This window comes from Vipera berus (genome assembly GCF_964194415.1).
Source record: "Vipera berus genome assembly, chromosome: Z".
NCBI lineage: Eukaryota > Metazoa > Chordata > Lepidosauria > Squamata > Viperidae > Vipera > Vipera berus.
Window position 1 is genome coordinate 5450255 of NC_138205.1, and position 26157 is coordinate 5476411.

Genomic DNA, 26157 nt, shown 5'->3' on the forward strand with positions numbered 1-26157 from the left:
GTCCACTTCCTTTGGGGTCACAGGATCGAACTCGTCCCATTTAACATCGACGAGATCACCCATGTTCTGATCGTTAGACTCTGCCCAGTCGGAGTCTAAGCCGGTCAAATGGGGAAGAAATGGAGGTAGTGACAGATTTTGTTTTCCTGGGCTCCAAGATCACTGCAGATGGGGACTGTAGCCAAGAAATTAAAAGACATGTGCTCCTGGGGAGGAAAGCCATGGCAAATATAGACAGCACACTAAAAAGCAGAGACATCACCCTGTCAACAAAAGTGCGTATAGTCAAGGCCATGGTCTTCCCAGTTGCAATGTATGGCAGTGAAAGTTGGACCATAAGAAAGGCTGAGCGCCAAAGAATTGAGGCCTTTGAACTATGGTGCTGGAGAAGACTCCTGCGAGTCCCTTGGACTGCAAGGCGATCAAACCGGTCAGTCCTAGAGGAGATCAACCCTGACTGCTCTTTAGAAGGCCAGATCCTGAAGCTAAAACTCAAATCCTTTGGCCACCTCATGAGAAGGAAGGACTCACTGGAGAAGAGCCTAATGCTGGGAAAGGTTGAGGGCAATAGAAGAAGGGGACGACAGAGAATGATGTGGCTGGATGGAGTCACTGAAGCAGTAGGCGTGAGCTTAAATGGACTCCAGAAGATGGTAGAGGACAGGAAGGAAGGAATGTTGTCCATAGGGTCGCGATGGGTCGGACACGACTTCGCAACTAACAACAACAACAAACAATGATCTAATATCTGGATAATATGGTCTGGATTTTATTATCATCAAGCAGCAATGGGGGAAAAACCCTGTTTCCCACTGTAAATCATTGAGCTAAAAGGATGTCAGAATATCTCAGCAATTAGAAATGTATTTGTTTTTTCCCCAAGAGTTCCTTATTCCCATGTTCTCTTTCATTATTTTCTAACTTTCTGAGTTTGAAAAAGACAGATCTTCTTTAAAATCTTAGTTTTACATTTCTCTTCTCTTTGACATCTGGAAGAATGATTTCATATACATACTCTAGTTTTTATTAAAGAACATTTTAAAAGAATAAAAATGTGCAGGTCACACTAGAAGAATGTCCTAGAAATTAAAATTAATTAAGTACAGTAAATGAAAGAAGAAAAAAAAAAGAAGTGGCTTCCAATCTTCTGAAGGATGGTTTCAAGCACATTTAAGTTGCAATATAAGTCGTGGTGGTGCAGTGGTTAGAATGAAGTATAGCCAATACTCCAGAAGATAGGCTTAAAATACAGGAGGATCTGGACAGACTCGAACACTGGGCGTTATCTAACAAAATGAAATTCAATGATGAAAAAAAGTAAGGTTCTACATTTAGGCAGGAAAAATCAAATGCACAGGTATAGTATAGGTCAGGGATCAGCAACCTGAAACAGTGAAAGAGCCACTCGGAACCGGTTCCCTCACAAAAGGAAAATCTGGGAGCCACAAAAAATGTGTGGACATGCGCGTACATGTGCGCATGTGCAGAACAGGGTTTGACTGAAGAGTGGAGCCAAGGCGAGATATGCACCTACCCTGCATATTTGAATTGATTGGTTGAACTTTTTTAGTCCCACTTTTTTTTTTTGGACTGCAAGTCAGAGGACTGGGAGCCGCAGGAGACGGCTGAAAGAGCCACATGCGGCTCCGGAGCCGCGGGTTGCAGACCTGTGGTATAGGTGGTACCTTGCTCAATAGTAGTAACTGTGAGAGGGATCTCGGAGTCCTAGTGGACAATCACTTCAATATGAGCCAGCAGTGTGCTGCAGCTGCCAAAAAAGCCAACACAGTGCTAGGCTTCATTAACAAAGGGACAGAATCAAGATCAAGTGAAGTACTAATACCACTCTACAATGCTTTGGTAAGGCCACACCTGGAATACTGCATCCAGTTTTGGTCACCACGATGTAAAAAAGATGTCGAGACTCTAGAAAGGGTACAGAGAAGAGCAACAAAGATGATTAGGGGGCTGGAGGCTAAAACATATAGGGAACGGTTGCTGGAATTGGGTATGTGTAGTTTAATGAAGAGAAGGGTGAGGGGTGACATGATAACAGTGTTCCAATATCTCAGGGGCTGCCACAAAGAAGAGGGAGCCAAGCTATTCTCCAAAGCACCTGAAAGCAGGACAAGAAGCATGGATGGAAACTAGTCAAGGAGAGAAGCAACCTAGAACTAAGGAGAAACTTCCTGACAGTTAGAACAACTAACCAGTGGAACAACCTGCCTCCAGAAGTGGTGAATGCTCCAACACTGGAAGTTTTTAAGAAAAGACTGGACAGCCATTTGTCTGAAATGGTATAGGTTTTCCTGCCTGAGCAGGGGTTTGGACTAGATGACTTCCAAGGTCCCTTCCAACATTATTATTATTATTATTATTATTATTATTATTATTATTATTATTATTATTATTATTATTATTATTATTATTATTATTATTATTATAAAAATTTATTTATTATTATTTTATTATTATTATTATTATTATTATTATTATAAAAATTTAATTAAATAAATTAAATAAAATAAATTATTATTATTATTATTATTATTATTATTGCAGGCTACTTCTGCTGACTGCTGGCTGCTAGCAGTTTGGTAGTTTGAGTCTCACCAGTTCAAGGTTGACTCAGCCTTCCATCCTTCCAAGGTCGGTAAACTGAGGATCCGGATTGTTGGGATCAATATGCTGACTCTGCAAACTGCTTAGAGAGGGCTGTAAATTCTAATGCTAAAATTGATGAACATGCTGACTGAAGGGGCTTCCAACCTATGCTTGATGTTATGGCAATTGCAGCACGGGGGGGAGGGGGCACACAATGGAAAGTCAGGTGCTTGGCAGCCTTCCTACCCTTAACAACCACAGGGGAAGTTTTGATTATCCCCACCCCACATTTTGATACTTCCATCTGGCTCTATTGTGCCAGCTGACTTTCAGTATATTACAGAATAACAGAGTTGAAAGGGACCTCGGAGGTCTTCTAGTCCAACTCCTTGCTTAAGCAGAAGACCCTATACCATTCCAGGCAACTGGCTGTCCAGTCTCTTCCTAAAAGCCTCCAGTGATGGAGCACCCACAACTTCTGAAGGCAAATATAACAATACACATGTCGCTCTCTATAGTTACAATATAAAGGTAGTCCCACAACTTCCAATGGTTAATTATTCTGTTAGGAAATTTCTCCTTAGTTTTAAGTTGTTTCTATCCTTGATTGGTTTCCATCCATTGTTTCTTGTGTTGACTTCTGGTGCTTTGGAAAATAGTGGTAGGCCATCAAATATTGGAACACTGCTATCATGTCACCTCTAGTCCTTCTTTTCACTAGACTAGTTGCACTTCCTGCAACCATTCTTCATACATTTTAGCATCCAGCCCTCTAATCATCTTTGTTGCTCTTTTCTGCACTCTTTCCTGAGTCTAAACATCTTTTTTTGATCTTGGTTGATCTGAACATAGAAATGTATAGCAAAAACAGCCTAGCTGTTCAGCCTTCGTGTTTGAATATATTTAGGAACAAGAAATATTAATAACATCAGTCAGTGTTGATTGGGTTTTTGGTTTTTTTTGCTATTCAAAATTCCCATGGCCAATGGATGTACCTGGCCTTTACCATCCATGCATAAATTCTGACTGAAAAGGATCCATCTAGAGCAGTGATGGCAAACCTATGGCATGTGTGTCTCTCTGTGAGCATGTGTGCCATCACCTCAGGCATGCCTCCCTCCACGACCCCCTCCTCAACAGCAACCCCCCGGAGGAGAGTTGCCCCTGGGTGTGGCCCGCATGGAGCAATGCAGCCAAGTACATGGCAGCTAGACAGCAGGGACAAGACTCTGCCTTTGCACCCCATCTTGTGCAGATGATGCTGCAGGGTGCAGGCAGAGGGCAGGCCACCATGGTGCTGCTGGGTCACCTGGGCAATCTGCTGCGTCAGGCCGTGGAGGTGGTGGGTGGCCCTATGGGCAGGGGATGGAGCAAGAGGGGGCAGGGGGGCAGGGGGTGGAGTGGGGGCAGTTTGGGGGCACACAGTCTTTAAAAGGTTCGCCATCACTGAGCTAGACTGCTTTGACAGGGAATCTACGCTATTTACCTACCCTCCAAAAGAAAGTTGGAAACTACTATCAAAATCCAATAAGGACTTAGCTTCTTAAGAGCTCTGAATTGGATGTTGGTAACTATCATCTTATACTTATACTCATACCCTGGACGGTATCTCTTTACTCTCCTACCATCCAGTAGGAGATATAGGAATATAGCCAGCCGTACCAACAGGCTGAAAAATAGCTTTTATCCGTGGGCTGTTAGGCTTTTAAATGGGACATAATCTTATGCAGAATTGACTTGGGAGGCCGGTGTGTGGTGTAGTTGGTTCACATAGTGTGGTGGGATGGAGGGTTTGTTGTCACTGTGTGTTGGGGGGAGAGAGCAGGGGGGGAGGCTCAGCTAATCTCAATGTACACATGTTGTACTTTGACAATAAAGGTTTATTATTATTATTTTATTATTATTATTAAGCCTCCTTCAAAGCGTTACCCATGATCCATGAAGACCCAAGACTACAACAAATCTGAGTAAATGGCAAGCAAAACGCTGGGCAAAATTGCCACGGGAAGAAATTGTACTTTATTTGTTGACACGGTTATAAACCTAGGCACATTCCAACATTTGACAAATATTTAGTTTGTGCGTTTTTGGAAAAAAAAATCTGTTTCAGTTTTCCGAAACTGCAAAGACTAGCAGAAAAAGGAAACACAACAGTGAGGAGAGTTTATAAGGTTCAGAAACATAATTCAGTTTTTTTTAATAAGTTTGTCCTTTCTGTTTAAATCCGGTCTCAGAAGAATTATATAGCATTTTGGGAAAAAGATACAGCCAAGCAACCCCACTGCTGAAGCCAGAATAGAGAAGATCTCCACCACCACCATGTACTTTCCCTTGGTGCTCAGATAGGTAGGAACAAATGTTACCCAAACGCTGCAAAACACCAGCATGCTGAAGGTAATGAATTTGGCTTCATTGAAGCTATCAGGTAACTTCCTAGCTAGGAAGGCTACCGTGAAACTGATAGCAGTTAAGAACCCCATAAAGCCAAGAACGGTATAAAACATGATGGCTGATCCTTCATTACATTCTAGTACAATCTCTTCAGCCATGGAGTGTGTGTCTGAATCTGGAAATGGGGGAGAAATGGCCAGCCATGCAACACAAATTGTGACTTGTATCAGAGAGCAAGAAAGGACAATGGAGTTGGCAAGCCTTTTTCCCACCCATTTCTTTATTTGGGATCCCGGTTTGGTGGCCATGAAAGCAAGAACCACTATGGTTGTTTTACCCAGAATGCAAGAAATGGCTACAGAGAAGATGATGCCAAATGCAGTTTGTCGCATGAGACATTTCACTTGATCAGGTTGTCCAATGAAAAGAAAACTGCAGAGGAAAGATAGCTGGAGAGCAATGAGAAGAGTATAGGTGAGGTTCCTGTTGTTGGCTTTGACTATGGGGGTTTCCCACTCTTTAATGAAGATCCTCAGCACCAAAGCTGAAGTTCCAAAAAAGAAGACAGCTACAGTGGCCAAAGTGATTCCCAAAGGTTCTTCATAAGACAAGAAAGTTATATGTTTTTCAATGCAAAGATTGTGAGCTTCATTTGGATATTGATCTTCTGGACATTGGAAACAGTCAACTGCATCTGCAAAAGAAAACATGAAAGGACTATTTATTGATCAGAGTTTAAGAGCTGCGTCGTGGCCTAGTGGTTAATCTCCACTTGGGAGGTTGAGAATTCAATAGCGGCAGATGTTTCTCTTAGGGTGCAAAGAAAAAATATCTGCTGCCAACTCCACATGGTGTCAGGAAAGGCATCCAGCCAGTAAATGCTCAATTCCATCCAGTTGCCCCGACTCTACTCCGAATTAAGGGATTACAGTCATAAGAAGGAAGTTATTTATAACTCAGAGTTGAAATGAGGAAACTTTGGTGCGATCTCAGATCAGTTGTTTCCTTGCAGACATTTCATAATAAAACGTGGCAACATCATCAGTGCTAGTCAAAGTCATTAATGTTGCACTGATGATGTTACCTAGTTTTGGTAGTGAAATATCTGCAAGAAGACAACCAAGCTCAGAGACTACCAAGCAGTCCTCAAAGAAAACATTGTGGCCCATAGAAGCTATGAAAACAACTCCATTTTTTCTAGTTAATTATGTCCATTTTATTTGTATTACACTCTTAAAAATTAAGAATGGGACCATCTACGTGCAGAAAAGTGCCCTGCATATGTTTGGTCAAATAGACATCAAGAGTGCAGTTGGTATCAATCTCAGTGTCATGTTTGAAGATGGAAGGATCATGCAACAGAAAATTTTGTAATAGGTCAGTTTCCTAGCTTATTTTCCAGAGAAACGGTGTGGTACTTCTTTTTGAGCTCATCTGGTTGGACATTTTACTTAATGACTGTTGTATTTTATGGAAAATAAGTTAAAATCTAACACTTTTCTTCTTAATAACTGACTTCTCTACATTTAAAAAGAGATAACCTAATTTTGGGAGAAATTTCTCTTTATTCAAAAGCTTTTTCATTTTGAATATTCTTCATGCTCAGGTGACAAATGTTTTAGCAAGAATTCCAGTTATTTATAAGGGTTAAAGATCCATGAAGATTGTAATTCATTATCAGACCGGCAGAAGGACCAATATTTATGTTTCATATCTATGTGCCTGCTTCTCTCCAGCAAGGATGAGCTCATTTTCTTGCTTCTTTATACTAACATAGCATCATATTCAATTCACAACAACAAACCAGTCAGTCAAACGGCCCGAATCCTGACCATGACTCAGAAACATCTGGACAAATAACATCCACACCAATTTTAAGGTCAGCGTTCTGACACATGAGCACAATTCAAAGCGCACTGAAGATTTCTCCCCGAATGGAGATGAAACATTTGCAGCCAAATTGCCAAGCTTGGAGATCAAACTAACAGCTCAACTACCAACCTGAGCTACTAATATTCAAATGCATCTCATCTAATACCAAGGTTACCTTGCTCCAGTGAGGCTAATACTCTAAATTCTGAATAACTGATTACATTTGAGAACAATACCGTGCAGATTAAACACAGATAAGTATACAGTATTGCTGGTGAGAATTAACAAGTCTTCTCAATTACATACATGGCACATCTTACCTAATCTGTTTGAAATTTTCCCTTTTGCACAAGGAAGACAGTCATAGCAGCAAAAAGGCTTCTCATCTATTTTTTTCTTGAGGTAGCCTGGATGACAATTTTCATTGCATACAGAAAGTGGTAATGCCTATTCAGAAATTAAACCAGGAGGAAATTGTACTTTATACACTCATATTTCACTACGTATATGATATTATGACAAATCTGCATAGCTTTTGGAGAAATTCTATATATGGGATTCAATTCAACGTATTATTAGATAGGCACATTTAATGAATGCCACCATAATAATGTGACATTCTCTATATGTCCTCATGAAACCATGTATTTTCTATGTATTTCCTATGTATTCCTATGTATTTCCCATGTATCCTATGTATTTCCCATGTATTTCCATGTTTTCGCAAAATCCTAGAGGTTTCCTGAAGGCTTAATTGTTCAAATTGGAGTCCCCTCCAATTCCATTTTGGTTAATCGGATCGTTAAATATCTATGAGGATTCTCAATTGTCCAGGTCATGGTTGTCCCAAAGGTGCTTTTTCAGAAGGCAACCAACTTTCTTGGTTTTTTCCTTGAAAATGTTTGAGAAACATTCAATTCCTTGAGAACTGAAGAAGCTTCTTGGATGAGAAGCAAAATTTTTCAAGAAAAAAAAAGTCCAGTTGCCTTTGAAAAGCACCTTTGAGGTGAATCTGATTGGTAATTTATCCCACACTTTGTAGGTGAAATTAAACTTTGGAATTATCTGCATTTTCATTGAGTCCAGTTCTTTCTGCCAAATAGGTCCTAAAAAGAAATACTACAGAGAGTGTACTCACGGGATACAGAGTTCCAATTGCATCTAGTCAGCCTTGTAGAAATTATTAAATAGACCATGTTTTAATGGTGACAAATTTGCAGGTTAAACTTAAAAAAACTAAAGAAAATAGATGGGATTTTAAAATATCTCTTAGACAATCTGCAGTTAGAATACAATAAAATTGTAAGGTAGCAATGGACAGGAATAAGATATTTCAATCTCAGCATGTCTCTTGTTTATTATTAAATAATTTCCAGCTTTTATAACTGAAAGATGCCCTACGTAGGACAACCTGAAAATGACAGCTGGTAATTGCGTACATTCAGAAATGCCCATAGATTTCTGGAAAGACAAGTTTACTAATGGAAGCCCTGTGTAATCTGATCTCTGCTCTTTCATTTTACATCATATTTTATTGCCTTCATTTTATTACTAATGAGTCACTGAAATGATAAAAGTGATTTTTGAAAATGGTAGGGAGGAGGATTTTAGACAACCTGAAAGATCAGTAGGAAATACCTGGTTGAACATGGTTGGCCAGATGATGTTTTCTTCAGAAATCATGAAAGACTCTTCTGGAGAAGTCAGCGGATCTATCTTTCCAACTTTGACTTTAAGAAAAGTTTGGTTTGGGAATGTGATCCAGTTGATGATATCAAATCCAGTTGCCAATTCCCCCTTTTCATTAAAGAAAACTGTTTCCCCAACACTGTTGTTAAATAAGACTGTCCTTAGGTAAGGATGGAGCTAAATGGAAGCAAATCAAACACAAATGTTTGTTTTTTGAATTATGTTGATTCTTTAGCTTTGTGTTTTAACTGTGCATGGTGTCCATATAAATTCAATAAATAAATGCAATTAATCTGGAGAAATAAATGAACACAACTACCATTTAGAAGTTGCTAATACTACTGTGCAAGTGAACCATAATATTAATAAACAGATTATCACCAAGTAAAATAGTTTGAGAAAATTTCAAACTGAATTATGCAGCTTGATTTAATCAGATTTTTTTTAAACTGGAGCTTTTTTACATAGTTCCTCCACGCTGTTGTCATGAAACATAAACCATGAATTTGTGTAAACAATGTGGATACTAAACCTGAATTGTATACTTTTTTCAGTCATAAAAAACACCTGATGACATCAGAGAGGCTTGATCAATTTGTCATTGTGATTTCTTTTATTATTACCTGCCATGTTTCTTCCTTGATAATCATCAGGCTTCCATGGTCCGCCCTTGCTCTGTGTTTGTATTTGGATGAAAACATGGCCTTTAAGGCATGTGCCACAGCATAGATCGCATTATAAATGCTGTAACTCTGCCCAGTCATGGTGGTCTCAAAGACAGAGTTAGGAAGAGCCTCCAACTTCTCTTCTCCAGTGCACAGCACTCCAGCGTCCTCATCTAACTTATTTTTAAAGAAAAAACATCCGAATGCCTGCTCCCAGAACAATCTTGTTAAATGATCTTCTTCTTCTGAATTAGGGCTTCTCATCTGCAAGAATAGTTTGAACCCAGTCACCTCTTTGGAAGATACTGCAAAAGATATGGCACCATGAATAAAGTCCAAAGGCTGTGTTTTTTGAAAAGGGACTGATGTGAATTCCATCTGGGCTGGCATGATCCAAACTTTGTCTTTTCTCTTTACTGGTAAATCATAATATTCTGAAAAATGGGGAAATATTCTGAAAATGCCAATGATGTGGTTTTCACAGTAGAGGATCACAATATTGGAATTGCTGTTCATGACAACCTTGTATATGTCAATTAAATAATTAAATACACATTCAATGTTGTTAGCAAAAGTTTCTTCGGGCAACTCTTTCATGAAGTCAAAGCAAATACCTTTCTGGACAAACAGTGTAAGGGCATTCCGTACAAACATCTGTCCACTCTCATCACGTTGGGAAATCAGCCCTATCCATATCCACTTTAAATGCAACAGCAGCTGAAGAATCCCCTTAGTCTGAAGTTCCTCGTTTGGGAAAAAATGATGCAAGAATACTCTATGTTCACTATTATCTTTCATTGGAGCAGATCCATACAGAAACTAGGGAAAAATGATTTAAAATAGTTGGGTATTAGAGTTTAGGATTCAGACTGTGTTCCTCACACACTTCAGGAAAAATATAATGTAGAAAGAAACCAGTTTTTCCTTTAATTTAATATTGGAATGCCAGAGATTTGACAATCTATTGATTCAGTAATTCCTGAACTTTAATAGGATAACAGAATAATACAGTTGGAAGGGACCTTGGAGGCTTCCTAGTCCAACCCCCTTCTCAGGCAGGAAACCTAATTAAATGGAAACCTAATAAAAAGTTAACCAAGCATGGATATTAGACATTGTGAAAAAAAGGCATTTATTCATAAGTAATTCGTACTTGTGGCATCTTGTATATATTCAGAATATTTGGCATAAATGGACAGATGTTTGCATTAGGTCCTGCTATAACAGATATTGTCTTCTCCTGGATATCACACTTATAATTAGGGATGAATTTGCCCTGTGTGGACAGTAGCTCCAGTGAAGCCAAATAGGTCCATTTTGCCATGAAATTGCTGTTAGTGATGCGAATGCCCAGAGTCATGTTGAATAAGAGCTGAGGGTTTTCATTAATCTCGTTTACGGCAAACATCAAAGCCACGGTGTGTTGGTAGTTCTGAAGAAAAAACCTGCAATGAGAATTATGCATGTATAAAATTATAGCATGAAAACCAATATGATCTTTTTTGGAGCATCTGGAACTGAGCCTTCTTTTGAATATATTTTAAAACTATCTAAAGCATGAAATATATATTTTCTATGAGAAAAAACAAACATCTTTCACTAGAGAATGGATGAATTACCAAATGGAAAATTCATGAATGGCATTACATTTTGCTTGTGTTATTAGACCTAATTCTAGTCCTACTTTCTACATCTTCTTTCTTCACTTATTTTTCTATAAATATGTAATTGTAAAGCCACTGCACAGTTTGCCAGGATCACAACTGCAGAAAGCAGATATGCAATCTTGGGGGGAAAATGTGGCTACTTTAAACAGGAAATAATGTATCCTCTCCACAGTTTAGATCTTCTGAGACTTGAAACTAAAATGCACACAGAGCTATATTTTCTTTAATATCCATCAAAAGGAATTCAAAACCAAAACACTGATTTTTCATTAATTGCAAAGAGTTATCAGGAATGCATTATTGGGGATTCATTCCATAGTATATAAATTAAAAATGAGCTATAGACTTTCAACATTTCTAGAAATAAAAGAAATTAGTTTAGTCACTTGACATTATAGGTGTTGCTTTATATTTGTTTAAGACAGGAAGTACTTATGGGCATCTAAATACACACAAGAAGGTTGGATCAGCAAGAAATACTGAATATTATTGGTATTAATGATATTGATGATACTATACTATAATGCACTTATGTATGTTAACTATTACAGTAATACAATTGGAAGGTAGGATTTCCATCAGTCCGATGTTCCCTCTTTAAATAAAGTTAAACATTCAAGTCACGATATAAAGAAAGGTATCTGTTTTATTATATGTTACACTTAAGAGCAGTATACATGAGGTCAACAACTAGTTCTTCAGATGGATGCCTTCTAAAATCCACTGCATCAGAAAACATGTAGAACTGAGAAATAATGCCAGCAATGATGAGATCTCCTTTATGATAATAATTATGCTTAAGAAGATTAGGCTTGCCCACCACACAGCTAGCAGTAGCAGGAATACGGCATACCACATCTGGCAGTAATACCATCAGTGACATGAACAGTAACATATTTTACAAGAAAGCTGAATTTCCTTCTGAAAAATATAAGCCTCACTGAAGTGCAATAGCTTCTTTTTTACTTGCTTGATTTGAACTTAGAATGTGGAGTTTGAAGAAGTGGATTATTACAGCTCTGTCTCTTTCATCCCATCCATGAATGAACAAGAAACGTTATTTGCTCCCTTCAATCGTATTTCATTGTTATGCTATGTTCCCTGAAGCTCCCTAGAGATTTCAGAAGGAATTTAATTAATAAAGTGGTTTTTTTGGTAATTATAGGAGAGATAACCATGACTCCTTCCAGAGACACTGAATAGAAAATAACTTTTTTTGGAAATAGCAAGAGAATCTTATGTTTGTAAATACTATTGAAACTTAATCCCCAGTTGATCCCAGGTTAGAAATTGAGGAAAGATAGATTTTGTAATCAGTGAGGTCCATTTTTTCAACACTTTTTAAAATACAGAATAAAAAGAATGGCTTGTTTCTCTATATTCATTTACTGCATATATACTGCGTAATTCATAATCAAAATGTGCATGCCACAACTTAGGAAGTTTTGTGATGATACTGAGCTGCAATTGCCTCCATTTATCTCTTGACATTTTAACAACTGCAATATCAATAAAGATTTAATTGTTTATAGGTTGTCTCATTTAATGTCCACTATCCAAATGATCATTTGAAATTATGATGGCGCTGAATAAGGACTACTTCTGACAGGTCATTGTTGTTGCACTCATTGTCATATCTCCATGGTCATACGATCACAACTCGGGTGTTTGGAAATTAAATCACAATTAATGATTTATCAACTTTTAAAACCACCCATCTCCCTAACTGAGGGATTCTTGGCGGTATACAAATAAAATATTGAAAATTTAAAAACTATATATAAAAGTGGCAAGCAATATTAAAAAATAATTAAAAGGTTGGGAAAAGGCTTTCAGGGCACTACCTACCTCCATAGCTGCATGCTTCTGTATACACCCCAAGCTAGGGCACCGAGCTATGTTTTCATGCCTTTGTGGAAGGCCAGGACAAATGAGAGAACACTGCCTACTGATGTCAAGAAAGTCCGTGTGGTCACCCTAGCTCTGGATGGTGGAGCAGTTGACTAGATCATGACCCTTTATAACTGCAATGCACCCAAATTGAGAAACTTCAATTTTTTTATGTGTTTTATTTGGAGTATGATCAGAGCGAGACGGCAGGCTGGGTTTCAGACATTTATTTTGCTTCAGCTCCAAACAGCTGTCAAGCTGTGTTTTAAATGTGCATGGTGTCCAGTGTTACATGTGTGAGATGGGTGGCCATATAAATTCAATAAATAAATGCAATTAATCTGGAGAAATAAATGAACACAACTACCATTTAGAAGTTGCTAATACTACTGTGCAAGTGAACCATAATATTAATAAACAGATGGTTTATTAAAACCAAGTAAAATGGTTTGACAAAATTTCAAACTGAATTATGCAGCTTGATTTAATCAGATTTTTTTTTAAACTGGAGCTTTTTTACATAGTTCCTCCATGCTGTTGTCATGAAACATAAACCATAAATTAGTGTAAACAATGTGGATACTAAACCTGAATTGTATACTTTTTTCAGTCATAAAAAACACCTGATGGCATCAGAGAGGCTTGATCAGTTTGTCATTGTGATTTCTTTCATTATTACCTGCCATGTTTCTTCCTTGACAATCATCAGGCTTCCATGGTCCGCCCTTGCTCTGTGTTTGTATTTGGATGAAAACATGGCCTTCAAGGCATGTGCCACAGCATAGATCGCATTATAAATGCTGTAACTCTGCCCAGTCATGGTGGTCTCAAAGACAGAGTTAGGAAGAGTCTCCTCTTCTCCAGTGCACAGCACTCCAGCGTCCTCATCTAACTTATCTTTAAAGAAAAAAACATCCAAATGCCTGCTCCCAGAACAATCTTGTTAAATGATCTTCTTCTTCTGAAGTAGGACTTCTCATCTGCAAGAATGGTTTGAACCCAGTCACCTCCTTGGAGGAAACTGCAAAAGATATGGCACCATGAATAAAGTCCAAAGGCTGTGTTTTTTGAAAAGGGACTGATGTGCATTCCATCTGGGCTGGCATGATCCAAACTTTGTCTTTTCTCTTTACTGGTATATGCTCGTATTCTGGAAGATATGGAAATATTCTGAAAATGCCAATAACGTGGTTTTCACAGTAGAGGAGCACAGCATTGGCAGTGCTGTTCATGACATCTCTTTTATCTCTTTTACAGCAAAAACCAAGGCCAGGATATGTTGGTAGTTCTGCAGGAAAAATCTGCAATGAAAGATATATTGTGTGGATCTAGGCAGGAAGTTATGATTAATTCATCATAAACAATTTTTACTAGAAACAGATAAATTGCTTGAAGAAAAATGATCATATTAAAACCCATATTTAATTTTATATATCCTTATATTTTTATCTTCTTCTTGGGTATGTTTTATGGTGGATATAGGCATGAAAAGTGTGTTTGGAGTAAACTTGAGGACAAATGTTAATATATATATACATATTTTTCTGGGATAATGATAGACCTTATCCCAATAAAGGTCACTGATGTTTCATTAGGGCAGAGAGGCTCTAAGTCTGTGTTCCATGCATGGTCAACAGCTGTTTGAAAAATAATTCAGAGCATGCAACTGTTCCCTAATATTAACTGAAAGAATTAAATGATTAACATAGATTTAGCTACAAATAGTGCAGCACCTTGATAGTACATCACTAATGATTCATTTAACAGTAAGAAAACAAGAAAATCTCAATATGGAATTTGAATAAAAACACCAGTAGGAGAGTTGTCATAAGTGTGTTTGTGTATTTATTTGCCAGGGCAACCTATTAGAGAAAGATATATGGTTTAAGATATGCTATAGTTAAGAAGAAAAAGTCTTTACATGAGTTCATCAATCTTCAGATGGGTGCCTTGTGAAACCAACTGGATCAGATATCGTGTAGAATTGAGATAGTATCCCAGCCACTATGAAATCCCCTGGCAGAAAATAGTTGTGCTTAATAAGGGGACATTTCCTCACAGAGAAGTGGAGCATTTAAAGAGTAAGAAAATGGGAAAATCACTGAGTTGAGAGCTGTCATAAGTGTGTTTGTATAAAATATTTATTTGTCCAGTAAGAAATATCAGTGTGATCAATCTATATTAGTTTTAGAATGAAGAAACTAACAAGCAAGAAACAGAACAAATAATTTGTGCTGCAAGAAATAAGAGTAATCAACTATGCCCCGCCAACCTATCGGAGAAAGATATGTGGTTTAAGATATGCTACAGTTAAGAAGTGAAAGTCTTTACACAATCTCATCAACCAGATCTTCAGATGGGTGCTTTGTGAAACCAACTGGATCAGATATCATGTAGAATTGAGGCAGTATCCCAGCCACTATGAAATCCCCTGGTAGAAAATACTTGTGCTTAATAAGGGGAGGTTTCTCCACAGAACATGCTTCAGTACAAAGAATAGGGCATGTAAGTCCTGACAGTAACATTGACAATATTGCCATCACTACCATGGAAAATTCCATCTTCTTCAAGAAAACAGTTGTCACTACATATGAACCAGTTCCATCTGTAAGAATGAAACATAAGGGGGAAAAACTCACTTTATTAGAATAAATATTCTTTCTAAGAAAAAAGTTGCTACATCTCTAACATTCTGATCCCACAATGAACAGACCCTTTCAATCTTGAGCTATTCTTTGGTGCTGTGCCTGAGAATTCCTGAAAGAGTTGAGAAAAAAACCTACATTAGTAAGATTCTTTGGGTCATTGTAGGGGAAATCAGTGAATGTTTGGTGAAGCTCCTTGGAGACTGTGGAGAAAGTAGAATGATGATATGTATGGGCTAGGGAAAAGAGCTCATAACAGAAAATTGTAAAAGAGATAAGAGAAGGGGAAAAAAATGAAAATTCAAATGAACAAATGCTAGTTCTGTAGCTGTAAACTTTAAATTCTCTAGAACAGGGGTGTCAAACTCAATTTCATTGAGGGCTGCATCAGCATTGTGGTTGCCCTCAAGGGGCCGGGTGGGTGTGGCCTGGGTGGGCATGGCCTACTGGGTGGGCATGGCTAGAGTGTGTATGGCCTACTGGGTGGGCGTGGCCAGCTCTACATCATTCGCATCAAGGATGCCTATGGGGGCCTGGGCAGGAGTGGGACAGATCTGAGGGTCTCTGGCAGGAGGGTCTCTGGGCCAGGGCCAAGGCAGTGGGGGCCGTTCCCTCACTGTTTCCAGGATGGCTTCGCGGGCCACATGAAACCACTTCGGGGGCCGGATCCGGCCCCCGGGACTTGTGTTTGACATGTCTGCTCTAGAACAATACAACTATTTTATTTATTTATTTATTTATTTATTTATTTATTTATTTATTTATTTATTTATTTATATACCGCCCTTCTCCCGAAGGACTCAGGGCGGTGTACAGGGCAATAAAAATAAGAATACAGGATACAAGATTTAAAGTTAAATGATTGTGCCCAATGTAGTAAGTTAGTTAAAAACAATGTTAAAACCCCAAACCCATCAGACCAGGCCGGCTTGTTCGAATAGATAAGTTTTTAGATCACGCTGGAAGGAGCGAAGGTCGGGGGACATCCGTAGTTCAGCCGGTAAGCGGTTCCAAAGGACTGGTGCGCCCACTTTGACTTTGACCTGTTAGGGCGTACATTAAAGCATGATTTTTTTCTCCCAAAGAGCCAAAAAGAAATTGACCCATAATGTTATAGGATCTCGCCCACCTTTATCTATCCTTTTGATAGGTTTTTAAGCACTTTGATTATTGTAATGTATTGGGATTTACTTGAACTGCTTTCTTCACATGTCTTTTGAATGCTGCTTAAAGTTGCTCAATTGATGTGTCTGTGTAACGGTCACCGACTTGCCAGACAAGCTGTCTCCAAGAAGATCATTGGAGGATTTGGGGCGGGAATTGGTTCCTTTAAACCTATTGGCTGCCACCTAGTTGCCAACCATATAAGTAGCTGCACAGAAGCCTCTGTTCTCAGTTTGCCTCAATAAAGCAATGTTCCTGTTTGCAACCTCTTGTCCGGCTTACTGCCTCCAAAGAACTCACTACACAACAATTATTGTATCTGTAATTTAATTAAATCATGACATTTCTTTTTAATCTTTCTAATGGAAGCAGGCCTGTGAGCTGTGCAGATTCCTTTGGGATAGGAACCATTTTCTCAGGCTCAATACATTCAAACTATTCCCAGATATTGAAGCCAGACTACTCCACAGGCATTAGCCCTCTGGATCTGTGAACAAATTACAGCAACGTTGTCTGACAGATGCTAATATAATCAAGAGATGCATGCAGCAACTCAGCAAGTGACAACTCTCAGCTACAATTATCTCCATTTATCTCTTGATATTTAAATATTAAATATATGAAGAAGAACTAAAGAGCCTCTTGTTGCGGGTGAAGAAGGAGAGTGCAAAACTTGGGTTGAAACTTAACATTAAGAAAACCAAGATCATGGCATCTGGCCCTCTCAATTCCTGGCAAATAGATGGGGAAGAAATGGAAGTAGTGACAGATTTTATTTTCCTGGGCTCCAAGATTACTGCAGATGGGGACTGTAGCCAAGAAATTAAAAGACGCTTGCTCCTGGGGAGGAAAGCCATGGCAAATCTAGACAGCACACTAAAAAGCAGAGACATCACCCTGTCAACAAAAGTGTGTATAGTCAAGGCTATGGTCTTCCCAGTTGCAATGTATGGCAGTGAAAGTTGGACCATAAGAAAGGCTGAGCGCCAAAGAATTGAGGCCTTTGAACTATGGGTGCTGGAGAAGACTCCTGCGAGTTCCTTGGACTGCAAGGCGATCAAACCGGTCAGTCCTAGAGGAGATCAATCCTGACTGCTCTTTAGAAGGCCAGATCCTGAAGCTAAAACTCAAATACTTTGGCCACCTAATGAGAAGGAAGGACTCACTGGAGAAGAGCCTAATGCTGGGAAAGGTTGAGGGCAATAGAAGAAGGGGACGACAGAGAATGAGGTGGCTGGATGGAGTCACTGAAGCAGTAGGCGTGAGCTTAAATGGACTCCAGAAGATGGTAGAGGACAGGAAGGCCTGGAGGAATGTTGTCCATAGGGTCGCGATGGGTTGGACACGACTTCGCAGCTAACAACAACATTTAAATATTCTGCAATATCAATACATATTTAATTGTTTATGAATTGTCTCATTTAATATCCACTCTTTAAAAGATAAGATAAGATAATCTTTATGGTCATTTTTTACTGTGGGCACAACGGCACACATCAAAAATGAAATTTAGTTGCCCACTCTCAAAGTGAAACACATACATGACACACACCTAAAACATACTACATACAACATATGTATTGACCCACACCCTTAAAAGTACATAACAATAAAATATTAAATACTGTCCATCATGAATATATAACGGAAGGAGGAAGGCTGAGAGTTCACAAGATTAATGCTGTATGGAATGAAACTGTGGTTGAATCTGGATGTTCTGCTATGGATATCACAAAGCCCCCTCCTCCCAGAAGGTAACAAGGAAAACAGGTTGTGTAGAGGATGACAAATTGACCAATTGAAGTTATGATGTTATTGAAGGAGCAGTACTTCTTAGAGATCCTCATAATTGTGCTCATTGCAGTTCCATGATCACAAAATTAAAGTTCAGATACTTGGTCATCAGAACACAATCATTTATTTATTCATCACATTTTAAAACCAACCATATCCTTCACAGATGATTCTGAGTGTTATAGTCTTGTAAACAGTATAAAAATGGAAAGCGGCAAGGGAGTAAAATGTTAAGGACCCTTTTTGCAAACTTTATCAACTTCTGATTCAGATTGAATCTTGACATCTATAAGTGAGATAAAAACTAATTCAGAGGAACAGCCAGAAGAAAATTTGAATTTCAACAGTTCAGAATGTACAAGTGTGAGCACTCAGATATTGTTTGCAACATTTCATTGCAGTTAGCCAAAATATTCTACTGAAGTATTCTACTGTTCTTCTTATAAGCAATTTTCCTAAAGGGAACCAAAATTATGGTCGCTTGATAGAAAGTTCTCGGGCTTTTGATGATGATGGTGAAGCTATGTTCAGATTTATGTACCAGTTCCAGAAACTTCAGCATGTAATGAAGCTTGAATTTTATATTGGAGTAGGGGGAAGTTTGCATTGAAACAATGGGCAAATTGAAATCACAAGTTTTTCACAAGTTTTTCTTTGTTAGTTGCTCCTTTGTATTCAGATCAGGTCTCAAAATAATGATGTAGCATTTGGGGAAAAATATGCAGCCCAGCAATCCGGCTGCAGAAGCCAAAATGGAAAAGACTTCCATAGCCACCATATATTTGCCCTTCGTGCTCAAGTAGGTGGGAACAAATGATACCCACACACTACAAAAGACCAACATGCTAAAGGTGATAAATTTGGCTTCATTAAAGCTGTCAGGCAACTTCCTAGCTAGGAAGGCAACTGAGAAGCTCATAGCAGTCAAGAATCCCAGAAAACTAAGAACGGTATAAAACATAGTGGTCGAACCTTCATTACATTGTAAGACAATTTCCTCAGCCATAGAGTGCACGTCAGAATCTGGGAATGGGAGAGAAATCGCCAGCCATGCTAAACAGATCGTGAGTTGAGTCAAAGAGCAAGAGAGGACAATAGAAAGAGCCAGCCTTTGCCCCACCCATTTCTGTATTTTGGAGCCTGGCTTTGTGGCCATGAAAGCAAGAACAACTAGGGTTGTTTTGCCCAAAATACAAGAAAGAGCTACAGAAAAAATAATACCAAAAGCAGTTTGACGCATGAGGCATTTCACTTGATCAGGTTGCCCAACAAAAAGGAAAGTGCAGAGGAAGGAGAGCAGAAGGGCAACGAGAAGGGTATAAGTGAGGTTCCTGTTGTTGGCTTTGACAATGGGGGTGTCCTGCTTTTTAATGAAGATTCCCAGCATCATAATGGTGATGACAGAAAAGAATAGACTAACAATGGACAAAGTGACTCCCAGGGGCTCATTGTAAGATAAGAAAGAAATTCTTTTTAGAATGCAAAGAGTTTGAGCCTTGTTTGGATATCGATCTTCTAAACATTGGAAGCAATCAACTGCATCTGGAAAAAGAAAAGAGGATGGCCAATTTCAACAAATAGTCAGGTAGTGTTGTGATTCAGGGTCAGCCTGTGGGTTTGGCAGTTGGGTCGGACGATTCAGAGGAGGAGGAGGGGGGTGTTGGAGAGCCTGCAGGGAACAGCCCGGAGGCTTCGCAGAGCCCTCAGCCAGGCCCCTCCCATCTGGTCACTACGCAGACCCAGCTGTGTGAGCGTGACAGCGTGGATGAAGATGACCCACAGCTGGCCCTGTTCAAGGACGCCTGACGCAGGAGGCAGTCAATCAGGAGTAAACAGAGGAAGGCAATGGGGCACCTCGGAAGGAGGCAGAGAGAAGCCACGCCTTAAACTGTTTAAAAGGGGAATGTGTGGGAGGGCTGGTTTGCTGAAGGCAACCGTTTGAATAGCTCCTGTTTCATGGTTCGTGTTTTTGTTTGGCTCTGTTTGCTCTGTTTTATGTCAATAAATTTGGCAGGCTTACTTCCAGCCTCTTGCCTTTTTGTAAAGGGGTTGTCCCTGCCTTTTCTGCAGGGCCGGTAGTAGGCTGGTACGGAACAGGTAGCAGAACTGAATGTTAATTTAGCAGATTAATTTATTCCTAATTAAACAATACCTGTTTGTATTTAGTTCCTGGCTATAAAGGAACTCTGGTGGGAAAACATGAAAAGCGTTAAGGGGGAGGAAGATATATATTATGTTACATTATTATTTAATGGAAATAAACTCCTAATTCAGCAACTGCATACCAGTCCTTTCTCTTTCCTTTTATACGCACAAATTTCAGCATTAATTAGAAACCGTAATTGGAACAACCTAGAACAAATAAGATTAGAAGTTTATTTTTGAATTCTTTGAAATATATTTTCATTTTTGCTATTTACAAAGAAATTTGATTAAATAAAAGCCTTTTGAAGGTAGTATAAACATTCCTCTTCTGAACCACAGTTATAAAAATTGAATACTCTTGCACAGGACCACTCTTACCCATCTGTTTTGAAATTTTCCCTTTTGCGCATGGAAGGCAATTATAACAGCAAAATGGCTTCCCTTCTATTTTCATCTTCCTGTATCCTCGATAGCAATTGTCATTGCATACAGAAAGCGGTTGAACCTATCAAAAAGTGAAAGCAGGAGTTATTGCAAGGCACACATTTTTTCTAGAAACGTTTATTTCAGTATGGATTTTACTTTTAAATCATAAATGTTGGATGTCTCTGCATTTCAGAATTGCTGCTCATTATTTCTTCAAGTTGGCAGTCTTCAGTCGGACAATTTGAAGGACAAGTTCAAATCTATATTACTGAAAACAAGAATGGAAGGGGAAGAATGCACGTTGTAGTTTGAAATCTGAGCAGGAAATACCTGGTTAAACATGGCAGGCCAGGTGATGTCCTCTGCAGAAATGACAAATAGATTATCTGAAGAAGCTGTTTGGTCGATCTTTCCAACTTTGACTTTAACAAAGCTCTTGTTTGGGAAGGTGACCCAGTTGATAATGTCAAATCCAGTGTTCAAGTCTCCATTTTCATTAAAGGAGACTTTTTGTCGTGCAGAGTTATTAAAAGAGATGGTTCTCAAATAGTGATGGAGCTAAACAGAAGCAATACCAGAAAATTAATGAAAAAAAGGAAGGAAGGAAGGAAGGAGGGAAGGGGAGTGAGGGAGGGAGGGAGAAGGAGGAGGAGAGGGAGAGAGGGTAGCAGTGGTATTAGGTTATAGATCATCCATTTAATATAATTGAGCACATTAATAGAATTAGTATTGCACAAATACTCATCTTATTTCTTCTCTGCCACAGATGTTTGAACCTCTGAGAATCGCCCAGATTTTGCAGCATCTAAACCTTTTCCTCCACATTGTTGTAGGTTTTTTTTTTATCTATTCACAATTGCAAAATGTTTCAAATCTTGGAAAGATGAGGAAAATGGAGAGATAGTAGACTTAAAATCATCACTCCTGTGTTCTCATTGGCTTTATAGTTTGTTCTGCAGCTCTTTGATTAGAACAAGATTAATGGGAAATCTTTATGCATTCTCTAATTACCTGCCAGGCTTTCTGAGTAAAAAATGTTTCTCTCCTAACTTTTATTTTCCTCTGTTTAAATGTGGGGAGGCGCATGGTTTGTAAAGCATGTGCCACAGCATAAACTGCATTATAGATGCTGTAACTCTGCCCAGTCATGGTGGTATCAAAGACATTCTTAGGTACATTCTCAAACTTCTCTTCTCCAGTACACAGCTTTCCATCATCTACCAATGCATGAGCAAAGGTACAATCAAAAACCTGTTTCCAAAACAGTCTCATTAATTGGTCTTCCTCTCCTGAAGTTGGCTTTGTCATCCGAAGAAATTTATTGAATCCAGGTATCTCCTTGGAAGACACTTCAAAAGTTATAGCACCGTGGAAAACATCCATATCCAACATTTTGAGAAGGGAAAGTGATGTAAATTCCATTTGAGCTGGCATTATCCAAACTTTATCTTTTCTCTTGACTTGTATCTCTAACATTTGTTCAAAATTGGGCAAAAGTGTGATAGTGATACTGTAGTGATTTTCACAGTATAGGATTATCACATTGGCAGTGCTCTTCATGATAATAATATATATTTTACGAAAATCATTAATTATATTTTCAAAATAATTGGTAAATGTTAGCTGGACTGTCTCTTCCATAAAGTCGAAACAGATTCCTTTCTGGGAAAACAAATTAACAGCATTTTCTATGAACTTTTCATCACTCTTTTCAGGTTGGAAAATCAGTCCAATCCATGTCCACTTTAAATACAACAGCAGCTGGAGAAGACCCATAATCTCTTGATCACCATTTGGGAAAAATTGATGAAAGAAAACACCTTGTGTTTTGCCATGTCTCGATGGAGAAGATCCATAAATGAGCTAAACATTGGAGAAAGAGGGAACATGGTTTTCCAAAATGAAATATTTATTAATTTTGAAAATTCTGTTCTTAATTTATTTTGTTTGTTGCAAATATTGAAAGATGTCTGATCAATTTCAGAAGAAACGAGGAATTTTTATATATCTGCTTACTGTAATATAAGTTCAAAGCGAGAAACATCAAATATACATTAATTCAGAAAATATTATAGTGAAAATGAACCACGTTTTAATGTCTGGTGTCATGGTTCCGATAGATGAAACCCATGAAAAGAACATCAAGGAGAATTTTTTTCCTTAAAGAACATCTTATTCAGGAAGCAAAGTGTCGAGATTATCCACTTTGGTGCACTGTGCAGCCTATAAATGTGCTTAAGAAACATCTTGATTAGTTTCTGGGCTGACGGGAATCCTTTGCAGGCGATGAAATGAGCCTGCTTTGAAAAAAGATCTATCACAGTCCAACTCACCATCTTCCCCCTATTTTCAGGTAACTCCACTATAAAATCCATAGTAATTTCTTCCCATGGCTAGGAAAGGGTCCACAACCAGCTGTAATAGTCCAGGGGATTTTCCTGGAATTCTTTTCATGGTGGCACATACATCACAGCTCTTGATATAATTCTCTACATCGTGTTTCAAACCCAGCCACCAGAATTGGCAATGAACCAGATGCAGTGTTTCTAAATAGCCAAAGTGTCCAGCTTGTTTTACATCATGACCATGCTGGAGAGCATTGAGGTGGAGGGTTTCATGCAACTACAACTTCCCCCCTTTGTAAGCCAATCCATCTCTGCCCATCAAGGAGGTTTGATTGTTCTTGAACTATCAATCATTGAGGAGTTCCTGTTTTAATTTCCTCGCCCCATGGTCATCGGGGTTTGGGATTCTCAAAGATGGGTCTCTTTGTAGCATTAATTGAGAAGCAGCTTGCAGTGTAGATATGATTGCTTCATTAACCTCTTCACGCTGGCTCTTGTATTGAGGCAATCTGGATAAAATGTCAGCTAAAAAGTTTTTTCCCCTGGTATGTAATTCAAGGTGAAGTTAAATTGGTTAAAATATTGTGCCCACCGTACTTGCTTCGGGGACAGCTTGTGGGGAGTTTTCAGTGTCTCAAGGTTTTTATAATCAGTCCATAATCAGTTGAAAGGCACCTTGCTCCCTTCTCGATAGTACCACCAGTTTAATAGAGTCCAATGAATTTCAAAGGCTTCTTTCTCCCACACTGCCCACCCTCTCTCACAGTCAGTGAACTTTTTTGAGGTGTAGGCACAGGGCTGTACGACCCTCTCATGGTTCTTTTGCAATAGTACAGCTCCGACGGCTACGTGGCTGGCATCGGCTTGAATCACAAAGGGTTTCCCTGGGCAGGGGTGCTTTAGGACTGGCTCGACCACAAATAGTCTTTTCAGATTCTTGACAGCAGTTTGACAGTTCATAGTCCATGTCAGCCGCTGGCCTGGTCTTGGCTTTCCCCCATCTTTGTCAGTTTTTAACAAGTCTGTGAGGGGTAAAGCAATGTTGGCAAATGAGGGGATGAATTGTTGGTAAAGGTTGGTGAACCCCAGAAAGCTTTGAAGCTGTTTGTGAGTTTTGGGGTTAATGTCATGGTTCCGATAGATGAAACCCATGAAAAGAACTTCAAGGAAAAAAAATTCTTCCTTAAAGAACATTTTATTCAGGAAACAAAGTATTGGCACTACATAGTTGAACCCAAAAACTAAATTCCCTTCCCCTGGAAACAAAGTAACAAAGTGCAATTCCTGCTCCCAATAGGTTGTCGTGATTCACATTCTCCAATTAGCTTAAAAAGCGGGCTTTCTCTGTAGCTCTTCAGCCCGGCAAAATATTATCAGTTTGTCTTTGGGTTCCCACAAAGCAGCATTATTATTATGGCTAGCTGAGCTCGAGCATTCATCCCACCCCACCCCCCTTCTGTGCCTGATTTCTAAATACCAGAAAAAGCATATTAAAAGCAAAGAGAAAATGGCTGCATTTTTCATCAGTTGTCAGAGCACGAACATCCAACATCCAACATTTACAGCGTTGACATCTATATCTTCTAGGTCCTGATTGAGGAAGGAAACCCTCAATACACACATATCATCAATTTTCTTCTCATAGGAAATGGAAGACATTTCAAGAAATGAAGTAATGATAGGATGAAGTAATGATGGGATGAAGTAATGACGGGATGGTGAGATAGGATGAGTAATTGAAGAACATCATTTCAGCTATTTATCTTTTAGTTTCTAGTATTTTTTGCTAAGTACTTGATGCATTTTACAGTATGATGAGCTATAAGGGAATTAATGGTCAAATAAATATTTTATTTGAATTTCATATTGATTCATTTGTAATACATAGGGTTTTTTGTTACTTGAGTCATCATGAAAAATTCATGGAGAGGAAGGAAGGAAGGAAGGAAGGAAGGAAGGAAGGAAGGAAGGAAGGAAGGAAGGAAGGAAGGAAGGAAGTATATTCTGCAATATAAAGATCAAGATAACTATTCCCTTTACTTCATCAAGTCCATGAATCCTTTACTTCATTATTAAATCATGGTGAGAAAATGGATGCATGAAATGAACTGATATTTCGTTAGAGTGCATTAATAAATAATCCAAGAAATCAAATAATTAATTGATTCAGATTCATATTGATGAATAAATCTAGCAGAGTACCAAAACATATCCATCTCATCTGCAAGGTTGACTCAGCCTTCCATCCTTCCGAGATAGGTAAAATGGGGACCCAGATTGTTGGGGGCAATAAGCTGACTTTGTAATAATGCTGCTTGGGGGGGGAAAGCCCTAATAATAAGCAGGCATATACATAGAATGAAGGCTATTGTTAAGCAGATTGATTTGTGCTTTAAATTGTAAGCCGCCCTGAGTCTTCGGAGAAGGGCGGGATATAAATGGGATTAAAAAAAAAATAACTTGTTCATCCCTCTCTGGTTTGCCATTTTATTTCCAATTCACAAAATCTAATGTAAAAGAAAAAAAAAACAAGATTATTTGTTGTTATTGTATTTTTAAAAAATAAGTATGTAAAAGTAAAAGGAGGGAGCATTTTTAGACTTGCAAGATTCTTTATGGTAACTTTACAACAGAAGATTTCAGGATTTTGTCTCCTAATCTGCATAATCTTGAAAGGCTGACATCAATCTTGAAAACTGGATAGCATTTGCTCTCCTGCCTTAATGTTCCAAAGAATGAAGTGTGTTTGGGGGTCAATCAGGAGATGTTTTCTCAAGTTACCCTTCTGGTTTAGGCCCAGATTATATTTATCAGAGTGTTGAAATTGCCTGCAGCTCTTCCTCCTGCCTCTCAAGATTGT

At 38.7% G+C, this 26157-nt stretch overlaps 2 protein-coding genes across 2 annotated transcripts; both read right to left on the reverse strand.

Annotated features, from left to right (window-relative positions):
- Positions 1–4790: 4790 nt before the first annotated feature.
- On the reverse strand, positions 4791–13598 carry LOC308677878 (vomeronasal type-2 receptor 26-like; the record flags this gene model as incomplete). The annotated part of the gene is made up of 6 exons (XM_081344573.1): positions 4791–5689; positions 7188–7314; positions 8506–8733; positions 9180–10040; positions 10375–10653; positions 13458–13598. 6 exons carry the CDS (start codon positions 13596–13598, stop codon positions 4791–4793), a joined length of 2535 nt encoding a protein of 844 aa, XP_081200699.1.
- A 5423-nt stretch (positions 13599–19021) lies between these two features.
- LOC308677879 (vomeronasal type-2 receptor 26-like) lies at positions 19022–22512 on the reverse strand (the record flags this gene model as incomplete). Its single annotated transcript, XM_081344574.1, has 4 exons — positions 19022–19923; positions 20905–21031; positions 21283–21510; positions 21964–22512. The coding sequence occupies 4 exons, from the start codon at positions 22510–22512 to the stop codon at positions 19022–19024; spliced, it is 1806 nt and encodes a 601-aa protein (XP_081200700.1).
- Between the last annotated feature and the right edge of the window lie 3645 nt (positions 22513–26157).